The sequence below is a fragment of the Artemia franciscana genome, unplaced genomic scaffold (assembly GCF_032884065.1).
Source record: "Artemia franciscana unplaced genomic scaffold, ASM3288406v1 Scaffold_1606, whole genome shotgun sequence".
NCBI classification, from domain to species: domain Eukaryota; kingdom Metazoa; phylum Arthropoda; class Branchiopoda; order Anostraca; family Artemiidae; genus Artemia; species Artemia franciscana.
Genome location: NW_027062885.1, coordinates 21,015 through 46,761, shown reverse-complemented (window position 1 = coordinate 46,761; position 25,747 = coordinate 21,015). Strand labels below are relative to the sequence as shown.

The 25,747-nt window shown below is 34.7% G+C and overlaps 2 protein-coding genes across 2 annotated transcripts; both read right to left on the bottom strand.

Moving 5' to 3' along the window:
- Positions 1-5,841: 5,841 nt before the first annotated feature.
- Positions 5,842-8,094, bottom strand: LOC136042620 (zinc finger protein OZF-like). The gene has a single exon (XM_065727587.1). The coding sequence runs from the start codon at positions 8,068-8,070 to the stop codon at positions 6,499-6,501; it is 1,572 nt and encodes a 523-aa protein (XP_065583659.1). The 5' UTR covers positions 8,071-8,094; the 3' UTR covers positions 5,842-6,498.
- A 13,398-nt stretch (positions 8,095-21,492) lies between these two features.
- LOC136042618 (zinc finger protein 182-like) lies at positions 21,493-22,883 on the bottom strand. Its single transcript, XM_065727584.1, has one exon. It carries the CDS (start codon positions 22,672-22,674, stop codon positions 21,493-21,495), a length of 1,182 nt encoding a protein of 393 aa, XP_065583656.1. The 5' UTR covers positions 22,675-22,883.
- Positions 22,884-25,747: the final 2,864 nt, after the last annotated feature.

Below are 25,747 nucleotides of genomic sequence, written 5' to 3'. Positions count from 1 at the left end.
TCATTATATGAATAGCCTATATTAAAAGATAAGATATATACATACGTCTATAAATTTAGTTACCATTTTAGTGACCCAGTGCTATTAATAATTAGAATCATAATAATCTATATATATAAAAATAAGTTGTTTGTCTGTCTGTCCGCATATGACGTCTGAATTATTTCATCATATACCAATTGAAAAACGAGTATTCAAGCCGAAGTAGCTGAATCGGTAATGCGTTATGTTCCAGGTTCTAAGTCCGAGAGGTTCCAGGTTTGAACCTTGGCTTTAGCATTAATACCAAAGAAGAAAAAAACTAAAAAAGGTAAAAACTGCAAAAAAAAACTAAAAAGAAAATACTAAAAAACCAAAAAAGCTAAAACAACTAAAAAAACTAAAAAAGGTAAAAAACTAAAAACTGAAAAAGAGAAAAAACTAAAAAAAGGTAAAAACTACAAAAAAACTAAAAAGAAAAAAACTAAAAACTAATAAAAAAATTAAATAAACTAAAAACTGAAAAAGAAAAAAAAATAAAAAAAGGAAAAAATTGAAAAATAAAAGAGAAAAAGAAAATAAAAAAAATTAAATAAAAAAACTAAAAAGGTAAAAACTACAAAAAAAACTAAAAAGAAAAAAAAGGTAAAAACCAAGAAAAAAAAACTAAAAAGAAAAAACTGAGACTGGGACACAAATGAAGACCGGGATACAGGGAATATAAATGACGACCGGGACACTCAAAGAGATATTACAGACTGGGACACCGGGACACAAATAACGACCGGGACACAGGGAATATAAATGACGACTGGGACACAGGGATACAACTACAACGGGGACGCCGGGGGCACAGGGGGGATATATAAATGACGATGGGGACACAGGGAATGTTTGATTAGCAATCACCATCAACAAAGCTCAAGGGCAATCATTAGAATAATGAGGTATAGATCTGAATCCGGATTGTTTTTCCCATGGACAATTATATGTTGCATGTTCAAGAGTCGATAAACCTGACAATTTATTTATATGTACAGACAATGGGACAGCGAAGAATGTTGTATATTCGCAAGTCTTACGTAGTTAAAACATACATATATATATCTATCTATATTCACAGGTGGGACACAGGGACACAACTATAATGTCGCGTAACTAATATGGCGGGTAGCAACTTACGCGCACGGGGGGGGGGGGCACTACTAGCTGTTGGGATGGCACTTAGCGCCATCCCAACAGCTAGTATTACAATATGTTTGTTATTATATAGATGTAACAATAATAAAGGCTCATATTCAGTGAGCCATTACCATCATTAACAATAAGTCAAGGAGCTTTTCAGAAATACTTTGCACTTTTTATATAGAATTTGGGACAGAGATGAGGAATTTTATTTCAAATTCATAATTTTCTGCATCATTGGTTTTTCATTTGTCTCAATAATCTACACCTGTAAGCTTGCGCAGCACCTTGTTTTGACACCAACACACCCTGTTGGAGAATAGATCCGTCAATTAAAACGAAGAAATATTTTCAATTCCTGCATAATATAATATTGATAAAACCAAATAAAATAAGTTCGAACCGTAAAAACTGCGCAAGTTGGCAAGTAAATAGCAACGAAAACCACACTACCTTTCCATACAAAAAAAAACACAACGTAGAAACAATAGCAAAGATTTTTCAAGACAGTGAAATTCAATTCAGTGAATATTTCAGCCCTATGTCCATGGGCTGTCTTCAGCACAACACCAGAAAAAAAAAATGTATATATGAAATTACATTAAAATGCGAAAATTAAAACTAAGTTTTAATGTAAGTTTATGCATATTAATGTAAGCATTTTAATATATATATATATCTATATATATAAAAATAAGTTGTCTGTGTGTGGATCTGTGGATGGATCAGGTGACGTCACCTGAAAAAACTGGATCAGGTGACAAAACTGAAAACTGAAAAAAAACTAAAAAAAGGCAAAAACTACAAAAAAAACTAAAAACTAATAAAAAAAATAAAAAGCTAAAAAACTAAAAAAACTAAAAAAAGGCAAAAACTACAAAAAAAACTAAAAACTAATAAAAAAGCTAAAAAACTAAAAAAACTAAAAAAAGGCAAAAACTACAAAAAAACTAAAAACTAATAAAAAAAATAAAAAAGCTAAAAAACTAAAAAAACTAAAAAAACTAAAAAAAGGTAAAAAACTAAAAAAACTAAAAACTAAAAAAACTAAAAAAAAGGAAAAAACTGAAAAATAAGCTAAAATAAAGGTAAAAACCAATAAAAAACTAAAAAAAAAAACTGAAAAAACTAAAAAAAGGCAAAAACTACAAAAAAAACTAAAAACTAATAAAAAAATTAAAAAAGCTAAAAAACTAAAAAAACTAAAAAAACTAAAAAAAGGTAAAAAACTAAAAAAAACTAAAAAAGGTAAAAACTAAAAGAACTAAAAAAGAAAAAAATAAATGACGACACTCAAAGAGAAAGCGACCAGGACAAAAGGAATGTTCGATTAGCAATCAACAAAGCACCGGGACACAGGGAGTATAAATGACGACCAGGACATAAGTAAAAAAAAAACTAACAAAACTAAAAAGAAGGTAAAAACTACAAAAAAACTAAAAAGAAAAAAAACTAAAAAAAGGCAAAAACTACAAAAAAAACTAAAAACTAATAAAAAAGCTAAAAAACTAAAAAAACTAAAAAAAGGCAAAAACTACAAAAAAACTAAAAACTAATAAAAAAAATAAAAAAGCTAAAAAACTAAAAAAACTAAAAAAACTAAAAAAAAGTAAAAAACTAAAAAAACTAAAAACTAAAAAAAAATAAAAAAAAGGAAAAAACTGAAAAATAAGCTAAAATAAAGGTAAAAACCAATAAAAAACTAAAAAAAAAACTGAAAAAACTAAAAAAAGGCAAAAACTACAAAAAAAACTAAAAACTAATAAAAAAAGTAAAAAAGCTAAAAAACTAAAAAAACTAAAAAAACTAAAAAAAGGTAAAAAACTAAAAAAAAATAAAAAATAAAGAAAAACTAAAAAAAGGAAAAAACTGAAAAATAAGCTAAAATAAAGGTAAAAACCAATAAAAAACTAAAAAGAAAAAAAGGAAAAAACTAAAAAAAATTTTCATCTAAAAAACTAAAAAAAAACTAAAAAAGGTAAAAACTAAAAGAACTAAAAAAGAAAAAAATAAATGACGACACTCAAAGAGAAAGCGACCAGGACAAAAGGAATGTTCGATTAGCAATCAACAAAGCACCGGGACACAGGGAGTATAAATGACGACCAGGACATAAGTAAAAAAAAAAAACTAACAAAACTAAAAAGAAGGTAAAAACTACAAAAAAAAAAGAAAAAAAACTAAAAACTAGTATAAAAACTAAAAAATCTAAAAATCTAAATAAACTAAAATAGAAAAAAAAAGGAAAAAAATAAAGGAGAAAAACAAAACTAAAAAAAGAATGTATATACAGACCGGGACACCGGGATACAAATGACGACTGGGACACAGGGAATATAAATGACGACCGGGACACAGGGACACAACTACAACGGGGACACCGGGGGAAACAGGGGGATATAAATGACGACCGGGACACCGGGACAGGGAATGGTCGATTAGCAATCACCATCAACAAAGCTCAAGGGCAATCATTAGAATCATGAGGTATAGATCTGAATACAGATTGTTTTCCCATGGACCATTATATGTTGCATGTTCAAGAGTCGGTAAACCTGACAATCTATTTATATGCAAAGACAATGGGACAGCAAAGAATGTTGTATATTCGCAAGTTTTACGTAGTTAAAACCATATCTATATATATAAAAATAAGTTGTCTGTGGATGGATGTGTGGATGGATGTGTGGATGGATGTGTCAGGTGACGTCACCTGAAAAAACTGGATTAGGTGACGTCAAAACTGAAAAAACTAAAAAAAGGCAAAAACTACAAAAAAAACTAAAAACTAATAAAAAAAATAAAAAAGCTAAAAAACTAAAAAAACTATAAAGGTAAAAACCAATAAAAAACTAAAAAAAAACTGAAAAAACTAAAAAAAGGCAAAAACTACAAAAAAAAACTAAAAACTAATAAAAAAAGTAAAAAAGCTAAAAAACTAAAAAAACTAAAAAAACTAAAAAAAGGTAAAAAACTAAAAAAAATAAAAAATAAAAAAAAACTAAAAAAAAGGAAAAAACTGAAAAATAAGCTAAAATAAAGGTAAAAACCAATAAAAAACTAAAAAAAAAAAGGAAAAAACTAATAAATGACGACACTCAAAGAGAAAGCGACCAGGACAAAAAACTAAAAAAAAAGGCAAAAACTACAAAAAAACTAAAAACTAATAAAAAAAATAAAAAAGCTAAAAAACTAAAAAAAACTAAAAAAAGGTAAAAAACTAAAAAAACTAAAAACTAAAAAAAAACTAAAAAAGGTAAAAACTAAAAGAACTAAAAAAGAAAAAAATAAATGACGACACTCAAAGAGAAAGCGACCAGGACAAAAGGAATGTTCGATTAGCAATCAACAAAGCACCGGGACACAGGGAGTATAAATGACGACCAGGACACAAGTAAAAAAAAAAATTAACAAAACTAAAAAGAAGGTAAAAACTACAAAAAAACTAAAAAGAAAAAAAAACTAAAAACTAATAAAAAAACTAAAAAATCTAAAAATCTAAATAAACTAAAAAAGAAAAAAAAAGGAAAAAAATAAAGGAGAAAAACAAAACTAAAAAACGAATGTATATACAGACCGGTACACCGGGATACAAATGACGACCGGGACACAGGGAATATAAATAACGACCGGGACACAGGGACACAACTACAACGGGGACACCGGGGGAAACAGGGGGATATAAATGACGACCGGGACAAAAAAACTAAAAAGAAATAAAAACTAAAAACTAATAAAAAAAACTAAAAAATCTAAAAATCTAAATAAGCTAAAAAAGAAAAAAAAAGGAAAAAAATAAAGGAGAAAAACAAAACTAAAAAACGAATGTATATACAGACCGGGACACCGGGATACAAATGATGACCGGGACCCGGGACACAGGGAATATAAATGACGACCGGGACACAGGGACACAACTACAACGGGGACACCGGGGGAAACAGGGGGATAACCTGACAATCTATTTATATGCAAAGACAATGGGACAGCAAAGAATGTTGTATATTCGCAAGTTTTACGTAGTTAAAACCATATATATATATATATATATCTATATTCACAGGTGGGACATAGGGACACAACTACAATGGCGCGTAACTATTATGGCGCGTAACGACTTACGCGCGCGGGGGGGCTTGGGGGGGGGCGCGAAGCGCCCCCACCAACTAGGTGTTGGGGTGGCGCGAAGCGCCACCCCAACAGCTAGTATATATATATATATATATATATATATATATATATATATATATATATATATATATATATATATATATATATATATATATATATATATATCTATCTATCTATATTCACAGGTGGGACATAGGGACACAACTACAATGGCGCGTAACTATTATGCAGCGGTAGGTTATTGCAGCGGTAGGTAGAAGCCTTGTAAGAGATGATCACCCCTTGTAGTAAAAAACAAATGTCCCACAACACCTAAAACTAGAGTCAGATAAAAAAAAAGTACACCAATAGACCCGCCTTGCCCAATACCCCTATTTAGGAAACTAACTGTACCTTTTCTTGAATAACAAGTAAAAAATATTGGTTTGAAAATCAAGAAAAGTGGCAACCAGGATATTCTGCATCCACGGCATTTTTTTCCGTTTTTCACCTCAGGTAGCTCGGCACTGGAAAATCATAGAGGTGTTGAATAACTCATTTGATAGGAAACTGATGTATTTTAAGACCTTTCAGAATTAAAAAAAAATATATTTAAAAAAAATTGCATTTTAATGTAATTTAATGCGTTTTAATGTACAAGGAATTACTTTCAACGAGTCCTGGTTGAACTTCGTTGAAGTAAGGATGCTAGGGCTGTTTTTAAAAAGTTTTTAACATTATTAGTTTTAATTTTCGCATTTTAATGTAAGTTTATTCATATATACATAGTTTTTGTCTCTCTTTCTCGTATTGTGCTGAAGACAGCCCTTGGACATAGGGCCGAAATATTCACAGAATTGATTTCCACTGTCTTGAAAATATTTTCCCTATTGTTTCGACTTTTTATTTGTTTGGTTCTCATGTACATGACAAATTTAACCTTGACATTAAAACTGCGCTTGCATACATCACACTTGAATGACTTTTAACAAGTGTGGGTTCTCATGCCTATGACAAGAACATTCTTCTAGTTAGAACTGTGCTTACATACATCACACTTGAATGGATTTTCCCAAGTGTGAGTTCTCCTGCGTATGGCAAGAGTGGGTTCTCATGTGTATGGCAATATTGCTCTTCTGATTAAAACTGCGCTTGCATGCATCACACTTGAATGACTTTTCACCGAGGTGGGTTCTCATGTGTATGGCAAGATTCTTGTCCCACTTAAAACTGCTTACCTATTTCAGAGTTGAATGGCTTTTCACCGGTGTGTGTTCTCATGTGTATAGAAAGATAAGCCTTCTGATTAAATCTGTGCTTGCATACATCACACTTGAATGGCTTTTCCCCGGTGTGTGTTCTCGTGTGGTTGGCAAGATGAATCTTCTGATTAAAACTGTGCTTGCATACATCACACTTGAATGGCTTTTCCCCAGTGTGGATTCTCATATGTATGGCAAGATTACTCTTCTGATTAAAACTGTGCTTGCATACATCACACTTGAATGGCTTTTCACCGGTGTGGATTCTCATGTGTATTGCAAGATTACCCTTGACATTGACACTGTGCTTACATACGTTACACTTGAATGAATTTTCCCCGGTGTGTGTTCTCATGTGTATGGCAAGTGTACTCTTCTGATTAAAACTGTGCTTGCATACATCACACTTGAAGGGCTTTTCCACGGTGTGTGTTCTCATGTGGTTGGCAAGATGAATCTTCTGATTAAAACTGTGTTTGCATACATCACACTTGAATGGCTTTTCCCCAGTGTGGATTCTCATATGTATGGCAAGATTACTCTTCTGATTAAAACTGTGCTTGCATACATCACACTTGAATGGCTTTTCACCGGTGTGGATTCTCATGTGTATTGCAAGATTACCCTTGACATTGACACTGTGCTTACATACGTTACACTTGAATGACTTTTCCCCGGTGTGGGTTCTCATGTGTATGGCAAGAGCATGCTTCCATTTAGAGCTGTACTTACATATGTCACACTTGAATGGCTTTTCCCCGGTGTGGATTCTCATGTGTTTGGCAAGATTACCCTTCAGATTAAAACTTTTCTTGCATACATCACACTTGAATGGCTTTTCCCCGGTGTGGATTCTCATGTGTATGGCAAGCGTACTCTTCTGTTTAAAACTGCGCTTGCATACATCACACTTGAATGGCTTTTCACCTGTGTGGGTTCTCATGTGTACGGCAAGAGCACTCTTCCAATTAGAGCTGTACTTACATATGCTACACTTGAATGGGTTTTCCCCGGTGTGGATTCTCATGTGTATGTTAAGATTACCCTTCTGATTAAAAGTTTTCTTGCATACATCACACTTGAATGGCTTTTCCCCGGTGTGGGTTCTCATGTGTATGGCAAGAGCATTCTTCCAATTAGAGCTGTACTTACATATGTCACACTTGAATGGCTTTTCCCCGGTGTGGATTCTCATGTGTTTGGCAAGATTACCCTTCAGATTAAAACTTTTCTTGCATACATCACACTTGAATGGCTTTTCCTCGGTGTGGATCGTCTGGTGTTTACTAGTTTGAAGTGTCAGGTGTCTCATAAGATTATTGCTTATAGATCGTTTCTCATCATTTTGAAAAGATATTTCATTCTTCTGATTTTCCGCGTCCTCTTCTTTTTGTCTGGTGGTTTCTTCAGCTGATGAGACTATTGAATTCGATAGTTCAGCTTCAGTACAGTTCGTTTTTAACAGATTGGACTGATGGGTTTCTTTTGCGAAATTGATCGCATGATCAGAGGCTCCTTTATTCATTGAATTCATCTTTGACACTCAAACTTTGACTTGTATCTTTTTTTTCCAGCTTCAAACTAAAGCTGAGATGTAATGGCAAGTATGAATTAACATAAAAAAATGTCTGCTCAAACTGAGCCGTTGTACTAAACTGTTTTAGATTTTATGACAAACAGAAATAATTCTTTACTTTAAGAATTTTGATTATACATTGGTAAAAGCAAGAAAAGAAAAATACACAGTTGCTTGTTTAAAGAGAATTGATATGTTTGTTATATATTGAATTATTATATTGTCTCCCAAGTCCCCGTTTTCTTTTTTTTAAGGAATGAGCTACACCTCTTATTAAGACACCTTATTATTATTCATATTGTAGACACTTTATTAAGACTCTTATTCCACACCTTTTATGAAAGAATGAGAAATAATTTAGAAAATGAAAAATAAAATAATAAATTTTTCGATATTAAAGGCAAACTGAATTACAAGGAATTACAAGAACAGCAAGAAATCAGGCTTGCTGCTGATAGAGAAAGTAAGAAAAGAAAGCGTGCCGAGGAATCACAAGAACAGCAAGAAATCAGGCTTGCTGCTGATAGAGAAAGTAAGAAAAGAAAGCGTGCCGAGGAATTACAAGAACAGCAAGAAATCAGGCTTGCTGCTGATAGAGAAAGTAAGAAAAGAAAGCGTGCCGAGGAATCAGAGCAATCTGAAAGTTATCGCCTGGCATTCAGGTACAACCCAGTCGATGATTATAGTTTGAGTAGATGTGTTCAAATCGGGACAATGTCTAAAATTTGTCCCTATTGCAAGGCCTTGAAATTCAATGGTGAAACAATGGGAATGTGTTGCGCCTCAGGAAAAGTTAAACTTCCTCTATTGGCTGCACCACCAGAGCCATTGAAGACTTTCCTTACTGGAACTACGTCAGAATCTAAGCGTTTTTTGTCAAAAATCAGACAATACAACTCATGTTTCCAAATGACGTCGTTTGGAGCCCAAATCGAAAATCCAGATCAATTTATGTCTACTTTCAAAGTAAAAGGGCAAATTTATCATAAAGCAGGGTCCCTTCTACCATTCTCAGGCGAGAATCATAAATTTTTACAATTGTACTTCATCAGTGATAGAAATTCTGAATTGAATGCACGTTGCAAAATTTCTCCCAACGTTGAAAGGACAATCGTTTCCCAAGTGCAACATCTTTTCCACGAAAATAATAATTTAGTGCGTCTGTTCAAAACAGCCATCGATTTGATGCCTACTGATACTCATAAAATTGTTATTTCCGCTGACAAAAGGCCTCCTGGCCAACATGTGCGTAGATACAATGCTCCGACTATGAAAAACAATGGAAAACCTAATAGAGGCCACAATCCTGACAGGGCCTTTTGAGGGTGAGACTGGTCTTATTCCTCGCATTCCCATGATTCCAACAGATCTGCCTTTTGAATTTAAAAGATTGCAATTCCCAATTCGATTAGCATTTGCAATCACCATTAACAAAGCTCAAGGTCAATCATTAGAAAAATGTGGTATTGATCTTAATACTGATTGTTTTTCCCATGGACAATTGTACGTTGCATGTTCGAGGGTCGGTAAACCTGACAATCTATTTATATGCAGCGAGAATTGGACAGCGAAGAATGTTGTATATTCGCAAGTTTTACGCATTTAATTTGTATTTCGGAACCAAATGAAGCGGTTAATTATCCATCTGAATTTTTAAATTCCATAGATCCTTCAGGGTGTCCACCACACCTGCTACAACTAAAAATAGGCGTACCAATAATACTTTTAAGAAATATCAACCCACCAAAGCTTTGCAATGGCACGCGACTTGCCGTAAAAAAAAAACAATGGAAAACCTAATAGATGCCACAATCTTGACAGGGCCTTATGAGGGTGAGGCTGTTCTTATTCCTCGCATTCCCATGATTCCAACGGATCTGCTTTTTCAATTTAAAAGATTGCAATTCCCAATTCGATTAGCATTTGCAACCACCATCAACAAAGCTCAAGGGCAATCACTAGAAAAATGCGGTATAGATCTTAATACAGATTGCTTTACCAATGTACAATTGTATGTTGCATCTTTGAGGGTCGGTAAACCTGACAATCTATTTATACGCACAGACAATGGGACAGCGAAGACTGTTGTATATTCACAAATTTTACGTAGTTAATTTGTATTGTATCTATCTATCTATCTATCTATATAAAAACGAGTTGTGTGTATGCATGTTTGTTTGTTTGTAAAAAGAGCGTTTGCATATGACGCCATTATTAGTACATACGGCTTTGTATATGGACAGACAATGGGAAAGCCAAGAATGTTGTATATTCGCAATTTTTACGTAAGTTGAAACACATATATAAATCTATCTATATTCACAGGTGGGACACGGGGACACAACTACAATGGCGCGTAACTAATATGGCGCGTAACTAATATGGCGCGTAACGACTTACGCGCGCGTGGGGGCTTGGGGGGGCGCGAAGCGCCCCACCAACTAGGTGTTGGGGTGGCGCGAAGCGCCACCCCAACAGCTAGTATATATATATAAATATATATATATATATATATATATATATATATATATATATATATATATATATATATATATATATATATATATATATAATAAGTTGTCTGTGGATGTGTCTGTCAGGTGACGTCATGTTTGTGTGTTGACTGACGTCATGAAGTTAGTTGTCGTCATTTTTGTTATAACGGTGACGTCATTAAAAATATTTAAGACATTCGTTCACGTAGAAATCTATTAATGTTTAACTTTAAAATGACTGATGAACTTACAATGGCAACAGCCGAGGAAGATGCTCAAAGAGTCTATGCCAAAAAACTTAGTGCTGATAGAGAAAGTCAGAAAAGAAAGCGTGCCGAGGAATCAAAAGAACAGCAAGGAAACAGGCTTGAGGCTGATAGAAAAAGAAAGAAAGAACAGAAAGCGTGCCGAGGAACTACCAGATCAACGCGAAAGCAGACTTGCTGCTAAAAGAGAAAGTGAAAAAAGAAGGCGTGCCGAGGAACTACCAGAGCACCATGAAACCAGACTTGCTGCTAAAAGAGAAAGTGAAAAAAGAAGGTGTGCCAAGGAATCACAAGAACAGCAAGAAATCAGGCTTGCTTCTGACAGAGAAAGTAAGAAAAGAAAGCGTGCCGAGGAATCAGAGCAACCTGAAAGTTATCGCCTGGCATTCAGGTACAGCCCAGTCGATGATTATAGCTTGAGTAGATGTGTTCAAATCGGGACTATTTCTGAAATTTGTCCCTATTGCAAGGCCTTGAAATTCAATGGTGAAACAATGGGAATGTGTTGCGCCGCAGAAAAAGTTAAACTTCCTATATTGGCTGCACCACCAGAGCCACTGAAGACTTTCCTTACTGGAACTACGTCAGAATCTAAGCGTTTTTGGTCTCAAATCAGAAAATATAACTCATGTTTCCAAATGACGTCTTTTGGAGCCCAAATCGAAAATCCAGATCATTTTATGTCTACTTTCAAAGTAAAAGGGCAAATTTATCATAGAACAGGGTCCCTTCTACCATTCTCAGGCGAGAATCATAAATTTTTACAATTGTACTTCATCAGTGATAGAAATTCTGAATTGAATGCACGTTGCGAAATTTCTCCCAACGTTGAAAGGACAATCGTTTCCCAATTGCAACATCTTTTTCCACGAAAATAATAATTTAGTGCGTCTGTTCAAAACAGCCATCGATTTGATGCCTACTGATACGCATAAAATTGTTATTTCCGCTGACAAAACGCCTCCTGGCCAACATGTGCGTAGATACAATGTTCCAACTATCGACGAAGTGGCAATCGTTAAGGTCGGTGATCAGTTTTTACCTCGAGATATTATTCTTCATAAGCGAAACGCTCAGTTGTTAAGAATTGCTGAGCCTCATCGATGCTACGATGCCCTACAATATCCTATCATTTTTTGGGATGGAGCCGACGGCTATCATTTTAATATTAAATTGATGAATCCAGCCACTAACAAAGAAATGAATAAGAAATGCAGTGCAATGCATTATTATTCCTATAGACTAATGATTCAGCAGGATGAAGAAAATTATATTTTAAAATGCTGTGAATTGTTTCACCAATTCGTCGTTGATATGTATGCTAAAATTGAATCAAAATGTTTGCTATATATCCGCCTGAATCAGACCAAGCTCCGCTCTGAACAATACATTCATTTGCGAGATGCAGTTATAAATGACGGTAATACCACAAACGTTGGAAGATTAGCAATTTTACCTTCGTCATATGCTGGCAGTCCCCGTCATATGCATGAATATGCTCAAGATGCTATTGCGTATGCTCGTCTCTATGGTCGTCCAGATTTATTTATTACATTTACTAGTACATACGGCTTTGTATATGCACAGACAATAGGAAAGCCAAGAATGATGACGACCGGAACACCGAGATATAGGGAATATAAATGACTACCGGGACACTCAAAGAGAAAGCGACCGGGACACAAGGAATGTTCGATTAGCAGTCACCATCAACAAAGTACCGGGACTCAAATTAAGACCGGGACACAGGGAATATAAATGACGACCAGAACACTCAAAGAGAAATTACAGACCGGGACACCGGAACACAAATGACGACCGGGACAAAAATGACGACCGGGAAAAAATGACGACCGGGACACAGGGAAACAACTATAACGGGGACGCCGGGGGCACAGGGGGATATATAAATGACGACGGGGACACAGGGAATGTTCGATTAGTAATCACCATCAACAAGGCTCAAGGGCAATCATTAGAATAATGTGGTATAGATCTGAACACACAAACATGACGTCACCCGACAGACCCACACACACACAGACAAATTATTTTTATATATATAGATATATATATATATATATATATATATATATATATATACTAGCTGTTGGGGTGGCGCTTCGCGCCACCCCAACACCTAGTTGGTGGGGGCGCTTCGCGCCCCCCCCAAGCCCCCCCGCGCGCGTAAGTCGTTACGCGCCATAATAGTTACGCGCCATTGTAGTTGTGTCCCTATGTCCCACCTGTGAATATAGATATATATATATATATATATATATGGTTTTAACTACGTAAAACTTGCGAATATACAACATTCTTTGCTGTCCCATTGTCTTTGCATATAAATAGATTGTCAGGTTATCCCCCTGTTTCCCCCGGTGTCCCCGTTGTAGTTGTGTCCCTGTGTCCCGGTCGTCATTTATATTCCCTGTGTCCCGGGTCCCGGTCATCATTTGTATCCCGGTGTCCCGGTCTGTATATACATTCGTTTTTTAGTTTTGTTTTTCTCCTTTATTTTTTTCCTTTTTTTTTCTTTTTTAGCTTATTTAGATTTTTAGATTTTTTAGTTTTTTTTATTAGTTTTTAGTTTTTATTTCTTTTTAGTTTTTTTGTCCCGGTCGTCATTTATATCCCCCTGTTTCCCCCGGTGTCCCCGTTGTAGTTGTGTCCCTGTGTCCCGGTCGTTATTTATATTCCCTGTGTCCCGGTCGTCATTTGTATCCCGGTGTACCGGTCTGTATATACATTCGTTTTTTAGTTTTGTTTTTCTCCTTTATTTTTTCCTTTTTTTTTCTTTTTTAGTTTATTTAGATTTTTAGATTTTTTAGTTTTTTTATTAGTTTTTAGTTTTTTTTTCTTTTTAGTTTTTTTGTAGTTTTTACCTTCTTTTTAGTTTTGTTAATTTTTTTTTTTTACTTGTGTCCTGGTCGTCATTTATACTCCCTGTGTCCCGGTGCTTTGTTGATTGCTAATCGAACATTCCTTTTGTCCTGGTCGCTTTCTCTTTGAGTGTCGTCATTTATTTTTTTCTTTTTTAGTTCTTTTAGTTTTTACCTTTTTTAGTTTTTTTTTAGTTTTTAGTTTTTTTAGTTTTTTACCTTTTTTTAGTTTTTTTAGTTTTTTAGCTTTTTTATTTTTTTTATTAGTTTTTAGTTTTTTTGTAGTTTTTGCCTTTTTTTTTAGTTTTTTGTCCTGGTCGCTTTCTCTTTGAGTGTCGTCATTTATTAGTTTTTTCCTTTTTTTTTTTAGTTTTTTATTGGTTTTTACCTTTATTTTAGCTTATTTTTCAGTTTTTTCCTTTTTTTTAGTTTTTTTTTATTTTTTATTTTTTTTAGTTTTTTACCTTTTTTTAGTTTTTTTAGTTTTTTTAGTTTTTTAGCTTTTTTACTTTTTTTATTAGTTTTTAGTTTTTTTTTGTAGTTTTTGCCTTTTTTTAGTTTTTTCAGTTTTTTTTTTAGTTTTTTATTGGTTTTTACCTTTATAGTTTTTTTAGTTTTTTAGCTTTTTTATTTTTTTTATTAGTTTTTAGTTTTTTTTTGTAGTTTTTGCCTTTTTTTAGTTTTTTCAGTTTTGACGTCACCTAATCCAGTTTTTTCAGGTGACGTCACCTGACACATCCATCCACACATCCATCCATCCATCCATCCACAGACAACTTATTTTTATATATATAGATATATATATATATATATATATATTTATATATATATATAGATGTATTTTCTTTTTATATTTCGTCTATATTCTTTTCTCCCCTGCTTCTTCCTGGAGATGGGGCCTTGTATGGGAAATTATGATGATTTATTTTTCTGTTGAAAATTTGGTTTTGAATGAACAAACACTGAATATAAATAAAAAAAAGTTGTTGAATCTCGTGTTTGTAATAAGTTTTTAGATCTTCTAAACGATTTTTAAAAACTTCAGGATAATCTGTCTTTTCGTCACAAAAGTATAACAAACGCTAGAAATTGTTCTATTCCTTCATTCCAGTGTTTAAAATGGCCTTAATTTTGATTTATGTCTGAATCATGACCTTAGCAAAGTCATGTACAACCGTCACCCCTGACCTTTTGAAACATATTTAAACAGATATTTCATGCCCCTCACAGAGTCATGACTTCGCCGTTTATATGGCAATGCTATTTTTACTAAAAAGATATATATGCTACAATTTGAAAATTATTTATAGTTCTTGTACACATTACTGCAGTTCGACTATTGTTTTATCGACTATATTTAAGATATCCATCGTAATTTTGAATGTATTCCTCGTGAAATGATTTTTAAAAGCCCTTTAGACATTTAATATCAGCCATGCACAGTGAATGGAAGTTTTGACCCCATAAGGATTAGAATAGAATATAATATGATTTATTGGCTAAAATAGCACACAAGGTAGCATAAGCACGTCAGAGAAATCACAATAATTGACTATGGGCTTTGTCATAGTTACAATAGCATGCAGTGTTGGGCTGATTTCTATATCCAGGGTTTCTGAGCTATTCCGAGTCCAGAACAGAGCTGTCGAAGAAGAAGACATTTGTTGAAAGAAGAAACACCCTCCAGGTACTAAGCTTCAGTTGATATCTTTCAATTTCTAAGAAAGCGGAGGAAATTTCTATATAAGAGGTGCTATGGAATATTAGAGAATTACCGAAATTGCGAGATTTTGGGAAAGAATCCTCATCCTCCAGCTACTAAGGGTCAGTTGATGCCTTCCAAGCTCTCCTTCTTTTGTTGTTTGGATTAGTATCGATTCTTTCGCATAATCTCATCATCAGAATAAAATTATGGGCCTTGCAGGTGGTGATATTGATCTCCAGGTCCCGTATTATCAAGCAGCAATTAGTACCACTGCGCCACTACATGATTATCTTCCAAGGTCTATGAAAGTGGGTGAAACGTCTGTAGGATGTGCTATAAAAGTGCCCTATGTGCTAATACCAAAGTGTATACCATGAATTTTCCGGAAAATTAAATTGCCGGAATAGTGACATTTTGTTGAAAGAAGACACCCTCCAGGTACTAAGCTTCAGTTGATATCTTTCAATTTCTAAGAAAGCGGAGAAAATTTCTATATAATAGGTGCTATGGAATATTAGAGAACTATGTGGAAAACTGAATTTCCGAAATTGTGAGATTTTAGGGAAAGAATTCACATCCTCCAGCTACTAAGGGTCAGTTGATGCCTTCCAAGCTCTCCTTCTTTTGTTGTTTGAATTAGTATCGATGCTTTCGCATAATCTCATTATCAGAATAAAATTATGGGCCTTGCAGGTGGTGAGATTGATCTCCAGGTCCCGTATTATCAAGCAGCAATTAGTACCACTGCGCCACTACATGATTATCTTCCAAGGTCTATGAAAGTGGGTGAAACGTCTATAGGATGTGCTAAGAAACATTAGTCTATAAAAGTGCCCTATGTGCTAATACCAAAGTGTATACCATGAATTTTCCAAAATCAGGCTGTTACCAGGAGGCAATCCAACCAAAAAAGCTCGGTTTTGCCTGTGATTCATTAAGTGTGTTTAATTTTCGACGCTTTGGAAATTTTTACTCAGCGTATATTGCCGAAGTTTACTTGCTTTTATCTTTAACTCAATAAACCACGGTAATTTAGCTGTGGAAGGAGCTAATTAAATACATTTTTTATGGATAATCAGTGCTTCTGGTATTTCATTTGTGTTTTATGGGTTCTGGGGATTATAGAGATTGGTCTTCTTATGTTATGAATTGTCAAATCATCATAAACTTACTGCAACACCAAGCTGCCTAAGACCATCACAGCCGTGCAAGCTTAATCTGCACCCCAATCAATTCAAACTTTCAGGCTTTACCTCCTTTCATGGAGTCCACGATTAACACGATTTATACAAGTGCGTATATTCACTATTTAACCAAAAAGCTGTACAATTTTAAAAATCATTTACAGCAGGTGTTGCGTGTAGCGGAAAATAATGTTACGAGTCTAATCAAGGTTTTTAAATAAGAATCGTTCCACCCTCCTTTTCAAACACTCGACGTGGCATGAATTTTATTTGTGTTAAAGCTAATTGTTACACAGCGAAATCAGTATCGATTGTTGAAATCTATTAATTTCGAAAAAGATGATAGCAAGTCTATAAACTCCGGCTACTTGACCCTAAATAAAATCTAATACTACCTTAACTATTAATAACTGTACGCACTCTTCACCCGACCCAGTCTGTTCAAAGCTTCAGTTCCCCTTTCCATAAAGTAACAGTTTCTTTTAAACGGTTTCTTACGACTTCTTCCCCTTCTCATTTGGGGACGACCTGTTTTTCGTTTAGTCCAAAATTAATAGCCAAACAACGCATTTTCGTAACCTGTCAACCATCAAGCGCGGCATAGCCACGTCAACTATTTAATATAAATTGTATAACCCTAATCTATCTTATGAAGGACATGGTGACTGAAAACACTATGGTGTTTGAAAAGATTTTAGTGGTTGCTAATGAAAAAACCAAAGTTTATCCCTCTTTATAAATCATACATCAATATGATTTTACATTTTTATTGTTAAGGTCGAATATGGCGCTGTACTATTTGTAGCAGAATTAATTCAGGCTTTGTTATTCTATAATTTCGCTATGGTTGCTTCAAGCGAAAGATTTAAATGTTAAGCTTCAACATATTTCACAGTACTTTTGTCCTGTGGTGGCGCAGTGGATTTGACCTTAGCTTGGTAATACGGGACCCAGAGATCGAATCACGCTGCAGGAATGCACTGCAGGGCCGACGCAAGGACCTTAGTAGTCAAGAAGCGTCGTTAATTCTTAAATAACAATAATCATAGTACTGTTCTTCGTCTAAGGCTGCGTCCGTTAATTGTTAAATTTTTATTGAATCTTGAATTAAGTTTTGCTCTCCTTTCAGTGATTCAAGGTAGTTGTTATTTTCCAGTATTTTGAAAGTCCTATGTTCTTAAGGATTTCTAACATAATGTGCATACTCGGCTTTAATTGTGCAAAGTGTTGAGATTGAGAATTTCTTCTTTTAAGTACAGATTAAAAAAGGAAAACTCAAGTCCCTTCCCAAAAGCCTCAATGAATTTCAACACAGGAAAACAAACAACATTTGGAAAAAATGTTACTCGGAGAAAAATGATATTCCCACTGGAAACTCAATTATTTGTAATATGCCAGGTTTAACTTGCGGAGAAAAAATCAAACGAATTTTAGATAGTCATTCCAAGGGTGCCGGCAGAAATTTATCCAGGGGGAGGGAAGGAGCGTCAGACTGACTGTATGGTATGCGACAGACCGCATCTCACACTGTAAGCTAGACAAAAAACACCTTTAAATCAAGCTTTCTAGGGCTACAATGCGAGAAAAGATGAGATGGCTAGGACATGTTCCATGAATGAAGGATGACAGATTGCCAAAGATGGTCCTTGTCAGCCAGACGAAAACCATGTTGTTGCCAAAATTGGGTCGGCGGATGTCGTAAGGAAAGATTTAAAAAGAATAAGAACTTCTAGGGAGGGTGAAAGAAGGAAGCTTGAATAGGTTGGGATGGAGTAAGAGCGTTTGCAACTGTGTTGGCCTCAGGTGGCTTGGTCTTGCAGTGACTTTATAGTAGCAATAATAGTAGAAACGAATTTCCTTGTCAGTCTAGATTTGGTGCTTAGAATTAGATAACCTGGTTTTAAAAAGCTAGGCCTATTTTTCTTTCCTGGAATAAGCAGTAATTTGATTTACTAATTTGAAAATACGTCGCATAAATAGATCGATGGAATTTCAACAGACTTTTTAGTATGGTACTACAAACACTAGTCTCTATTTTCTCTTTGAATTGACTACTACTTTTACTACAACTAAAAATAACTTTTGGTTGCTCCTTGGTTATACATAAGTTTCACCTTTTTCTCCATTCAATACAGTTCCAATATTCTTTAAATCCTTTCTTACGACCGCTTACCACCCGAGTTTTAGACAGCTTACTTTTCATTTGACCCCAGATAAAAGGCCAAAAAGTAGAATCTTTGACAATCTGTTATTCGTCACCCGTAGAACTGGCCTAGCCGTCTTAATCTTTCTTTAAAATCTGAGATAAAGCCAGATTTTCCGTGCAACATATTGTTCAATACAGATTCATAGTGAAGGTTTCATAGTGAAGAAAGAACTCAAGTCTAAAGAAACTGAACTCTGTGGCTCATTCATATTATCTTCACTTTTTTAAGTAGGATGAACCTAAATCCCGGTTGCAGCGGTAGCTAGCAATCTAGTAGGAGACGATCACGTCCCATAGTTACATTATAGAGCGAAGTGTAGTCCATACTAATACTAATTGAAATATTATAAAGAATCGTTACATAGATAATGATGCAACACACACTTATCTTTAGATAAGATAGTATAAACAAATTTACTTTGCAATTCGGATTCAAACTCGGGTAAATCTGATGAAAGCCAGCCTTCCTAACTAATTCCTAACGAACATATAGGATATATTAAATATATGATTAATGAAGTTTATCTTAAAGATCCGGGTTATAGCGGTAGCTAGCAACCTAGTAAGAGACGATTAAGCTTCATAGTAAAAACTAAAATAATCCATAAATCCCAAAAAAAATCTGATCAAATAAGAAGTACACTATTAGTACCGCCTTTTCCAATGCCTCTTTATAGAAATTTTACCGTCTCTTGGCCTGAACAACGATGAAACTAATTGGCTTGAAAATCAAGAAAAAGTGGATGCAACCACGACAATCTGCATATGTGGGATCTTTTTTCTTTCCGTTTTTTCTCCTAAGCAACTGGGCACTGGAAAATCATAGAAAGCTGTATAATGGCTGACTTTAAATGAAACCGCTACATCTTGAACCTTTTGTAATTAAAAACAAAATAGTTTTTAAAATAGAATAAATCTTGACAAAAAAAACTACATTTTCCTGTAAAAACTTGATGAAGGATGTTATAATCATATAGCTTATAACCATGTTTGGTAACAAGTGAATACAATATTTATACAAGTTAACCACTGGACAAGATAATAATACAAGAAATGCATAATTAGAGGAATCAATTTTTTATGAAAATCATAAGAAAGAACAAACTCTAGAATATTATAACTTGCATAGGCAACATAAAAATAGTATAGGCTTGTATGGTTATATTTAGAGTCAATATATTAAAAATTTCTTCCAACAGGGAATTTAACCCTGATCTCCTACGTGACAAGCGAGTTTGCTTACCACAGTACCATCGGGGACTTGAAGTCAATATGTTAATAAATTGTCTCCAAGGAGGAATCGAACCCCGGTCACCCACGTGACAAGCGGGTATGCTTACCATTGTTAATCACAGACATATGAATAATGATTTATGAATAGGCCAAGACAATAAATTCGCTAAGACACTAAAAAATTACACAAAAATCGGGCTGGTTAACTCCAAATGGGGATTATTTAAGTCCCATCGGTATCGTGGCTGTAGAGATAGCTGAAATCTATTGAAGAACAAACCATGGCACATATAGGGTTTATTTTAATACCTCCCTCTCTGAAGTTCTTCCTCTTACTATTCCAAATAAGAAAAAGCCATAGGCTTTTCCTGTTTGTAACAGGAAAGAGCATGTTTAAAATATTATATTAAATTCATTTTTACGGCGGTAGCTAGTAGCCTAGTCCGGGTTGCAGCGGTAGGTAGAAGCCTTGTAAGAGATGATCACCCCTTGTAGTAAAAAACAAATGTCCCACAACACCTAAAACTAGAGTCAGATAAAAAAAAAGTACACCAATAGACCCGCCTTGCCAAATACCCCTGTTTAGGAAACTAACTGTACCTTGTCTTGAATAAAAAGTAAAATATATTGGTTTGAAAATCAAGAAAAGTGGCAACCAGGATATTCTGCATCCACGGCATTTTTTTCCGTTTTTCACCTCAGGTAGCTCGGCACTGGAAAATCATAGAGGTGTTGAATAACTCATTTGATAGGAAACTGATGTATTTTAAAACCTTTCAGAATTAAAAAAAATATATTTAAAAAAAATTGCATTTTAATGTAATTTAATGCGTTTTAATGTACAAGGAATTACTTTCAACGAGTCCTGGTTGAACTTCGTTGAAGTAAGGATGCTAGGGCTGTTTTTAAAAAGTTTTTAACATTATTAGTTTTAATTTTCGCATTTTAATGTAAGTTTATTCATATATACATAGTTTTTGTCTCTCTTTCTCGTATTGTGCTGAAGACAGCCCTTGGACATAGGGCCGAAATATTCACAGAATTGATTTCCACTGTCTTGAAAAGATTTTCCCTATTGTTTCGACTTTGTATTTGTTTGGTTCTCATGTACATGACAAATTTAACCTTGACATTAAAACTGCGCTTGCATACATCACACTTGAATGACTTTTAACAAGTGTGGGTTCTCATGCCTGTGACAAGAACATTCTTCTAGTTAGAACTGTGCTTACATACATCACACTTGAATGGATTTTCCCAAGTGTGAGTTCTCATGCGTATGGCAAGAGTGGGTTCTCATGTGCATGGCAAGATTGCTCTTCTGATTAAAACTGCGCTTGCATGCATCACACTTGAATGACTTTTCACCGAGGTGGGTTCTCATGTGTATGGCAAGATTCTTGTCCCAATTAAAACTGCTTACCTATTTCAGAGTTGAATGGCTTTTCACCGGTGTGTGTTCTCATGTGTATCGAAAGATAACCCTTCTGATTAAATCTGTGCTTGCATACATCACACTTGAATGGCTTTTCCCCGGTGTGTGTTCTCATGTGGTTGGCAAGATGAATCTTCTGATTAAAACTGTGCTTGCATACATCACACTTGAATGGCTTTTCCCCAGTGTGGATTCTCATATGTATGGCAAGATTACTCTTCTGATTAAAACTGTGCTTGCATACATCACACTTGAATGGCTTTTCACCGGTGTGGATTCTCATGTGTATTGCAAGATTACCCTTGACATTGACACTGTGCTTACATACATTACACTTGAATGACTTTTCCCCGGTGTGTGTTCTCATGTTTATGGCAAGTGTACTCTTCTGATTAAAACTGTGCTTGCATACATCACACTTGAATGGCTTTTCCCCGGTGTGGATTCTCATTGGTATGGCAAGCGTACTCTTCTGTTTAAAACTGCGCTTGCATACATCACACTTGATTGGCTTTTCACCTGTGTGGGTTCTCATGTGTACGGCAAGAGCACTCTTGCAATTAGAGCTGTACTTACATATGCTACACTTGAGTGGGTTTTCCCCGGTGTGGACTCTCATGTGTATGTTAAGATTACCGTTCTGATTAAAAGTTTTCTTGCATACATCACACTTGAATGGCTTTTCCCCGGTGTGGGTTCTCATGTGTATGGCAAGAGCATGCTTCCAATTAGAGCTGTATTTACATATGTCACACTTGAATGGCTTTTCCCCGGTGTGGATTCTCATGTGTTTGGAAAGATTACCCTTCAGATTAAAACTTTTCTTGCATACATCACACTTGAATGGCTTTTCCCCGGTGTGGATTCTCATGTGTATGGCAAGCGTACTCTTCTGTTTAAAACTGCGCTTGCATACATCACACTTGAATGGCTTTTCACCTGTGTGGGTTCTCATGTGTACGGCAAGAGCACTCTTCCAATTAGAGCTGTATTTACATATGTCACACTTGAATGGCTTTTCCCCGGTGTGGATTCTCATGTGTTTGGCAAGATTACCCTTCAGATTAAAACTTTTCTTGCATACATCACACTTGAATGGCTTTTCCTCGGTGTGGATCGTCTGGTGTTTACTAGTTTGAAGTGTCAGGTGTCTCATAAGATTATTGCTTATAGATCGTTTCTCATCATTTTGAAAAGATATTTCATTCTTCTGATTTTCCGCGTCCTCTTCTTTTTGTCTGGTGGTTTCTTCAGCTGATGAGACTACTGTATTCGATAGTTCAGCTTCAGTACAGTTCGTTTTTAACAGATTGGACTGATGGGTTTCTTTTGCGAAATTGATCGCATGATCAGAGGCTCCTTTATTCATTGAATTCTTCTTTGACACTCAAACTTTGACTTGTATCTTTTTTTTCCAGCTTCAAACTAAAGCTGAGATGTAATGGCAAGTATGAATTAACATAAAAAAATGTCTGCTCAAACTGAGCCGTTGTACTAAACTGTTTTAGATTTTATGACAAACAGAAATAATTCTTTACTTTAAGGATTTTGATTATACATTGGTAAAAGCAAGAAAAGCAAAATACACAGTTGCTTGTTTAAAGAGAATAGATATGTTTGTTATATATTGAATTATTATATTGTCTCCCAAGTCCCCGTTTTCTTTTTTTTAAGGAATGAGCTACACCTCTTATTAAGACACCTTATTATTATTCATATTGTAGACACTTTATTAAGACTCTTATTCCACACCTTTTATGAAAGAATGAGAAATAATTTAGAAAATGAAAAATAAAATAATAAATTTTTCGATATTAAAGGCAAACTGAAAGATAATCATAAAGTATAAGCCCATTTAAAATAAGATTTTACTTATACCGAGATTTCATTAGCACTAATTAAGACGAATCAGAATTTTCGTAGAATTTTCCGATTGGCTGAAGAATACTGAGTGGTTCAAATTAGTTCAAGCCCATATCTCTGTAATAATAAAATCTTATTATGAATAGCCTCAAGTACGAATTTCGTTGCTCTACTGTTTTTCTTTGAGGATTTTATACAAGTTTCATTAGAACCATGTATGACGTAAATAGAAAAACAAAAATGTTATGACATCACCTCTTATGACATCGCTTATCCGGGTTGCAGTGGTAGCTAGCAACCTAGCAAGAGACGATCAGGTCCAACTTTCACAGTAAAGAACGAACTAACTTATAAAAAGTTTACATTGAAGGACAAACTATAGCCCCAAGTGACTGAAGTATTATGCATTACTAGCAACCTAACTTACTTAGCTTCCTGATTGTCGGACGTTCGTCTCTTACTATTAAATTAAATTAAACTAACAAAAGGCCATAGTCTTTTCCTGTTTGTAATTCACTGCGTTGGCGGTAACCTTGTAAGAGACGATTACGCTCTATAGTAAGAAAAACATTAGCCTTAAGCTCCTATTACATCAAGGATCAAAATATTTCATTATACATGGGTACTATATAAGTGTCATTGGGTAAATCTGAAGTACGTACTTTGTTTACAAAGTAGCTACAAAGACCTTTGTGATATTTCCCCCTCCCTAAGAACTAGGATTCTTGCCACGCCAATGATTGTACGGCAGGGTTTACGATTTTTAGTGACAATAGTTTTTTGTGCCATCATCATTTTTGTATTCACTATGGAAAAATCTAATTACACTGGTTAGAGAAGGAGCAGTGAATAGGTTAGGAGTTTAACTAAATCGTTATAGAAGGGTTTCTTACTCTTTTTCGCATGTTAAAAAAATATAATTGTACTTAGAAACTGCTGTTCGATTGAATCTGAGCAAAGATTACTATTTAGTTACGTAATAAACAGGTATACAATAGCATCACTCAACAATCAGATATGCTATACAATAGCATACAGCTGTAGTATAGTGTTGTGTAAGACCCAGGTATGTGTAATAACGTCTTGAGGGGTCAGTAGCCCCAATAGTATATTCCGTATCTATCGGTTTTAAAGCCTTATGCCGTCACTGCTGACTTTCTGTATTCTAGTGTGTGTTCTCTCTCTCTTTTTTTAATGTAATAGTTATTGTATTTCAAATCGCATTTTAGGCCCAAAAGAACTTGGGTCAAGTCTTATTGGGTCAAAAAACCTTTAGCAGGACTTATTAAACATTTCACAATATTAATAGATTGATTGATTTGTGTATTAGATACTAGCTTTCATTGTCGATTGTAAATATAATAAAATTAGTTCTAATGAAATTGACGATGTGATTTCCGCTGAAATTCCTGATGAAAATGTCGATAAGGGCTTATATGATTTGTGGTTAAAAATATGATACATGGACCTTGCGGTGCACTGAATGAAAAATCACCATACATGGCCAAAGGAAGGTGCACAAAGAAATATACTCGACTTTTAGTACCCAAGAAAATTACTGGCAATGATGGTTACCCACAATATAAAAGATCTACTGAAAATGGTTGTAAAACAGCAATAATAAAGAAGCATCACGGTACCACCATCGAAGTAGATATTCAGTGGGTTGTTCCATATTCACCTTTATTGTCAAAAACATTTAATATACACATAAATGTTAAGTACTGTAACTCCGTAAAGGCAATCAAATACATATGTAAATACGTCACCAAATGCAGCTACATGGCAGTTTTTGGCTTGCAGTTCGAAATCAGTGATGTTGAGGAAATCGCGCAATATCAGGCTGGAAGATAAATAAGCAGTTTTGAAGCTGTTTGGCGAACTCTTTCATTTACGATACATGAACGAAGTCCAGCTGTTTTTCACTTAGCGGTACACTTACAGAATAGCCAACGTGTTTATTTTTTGGAATCCAACGTGCAACAAAGAGCCCTGAATCCACCGGATAAATTGTTAACTGCTTTCTTTTCGTTATGTCAAAATGCTTCTTCTGTAAAAAAAAACTGCTGTATACTGAAATACCTTCGTATTACACGTGGAATGCTGAAAAATGAATCATTTTTACCGTCGAAAACAGGGTAAGTCAGTCGACGGCCAACCAACCATCTTAAAAGATACCACGATAGGAAGACTCTACACCATTCACCCCAATCAACATACCCTTTATTACCGTTATTACCGTTATTACTTTATTACCTTTATACCGTAGTGCATGCCAAGCTCTGAATTTATTGGAGAATGACCAACACTGGGATAACTGCATCAATGACAAGTGCGAAACGTCAACTTCAAGTCAAATTCGTGCA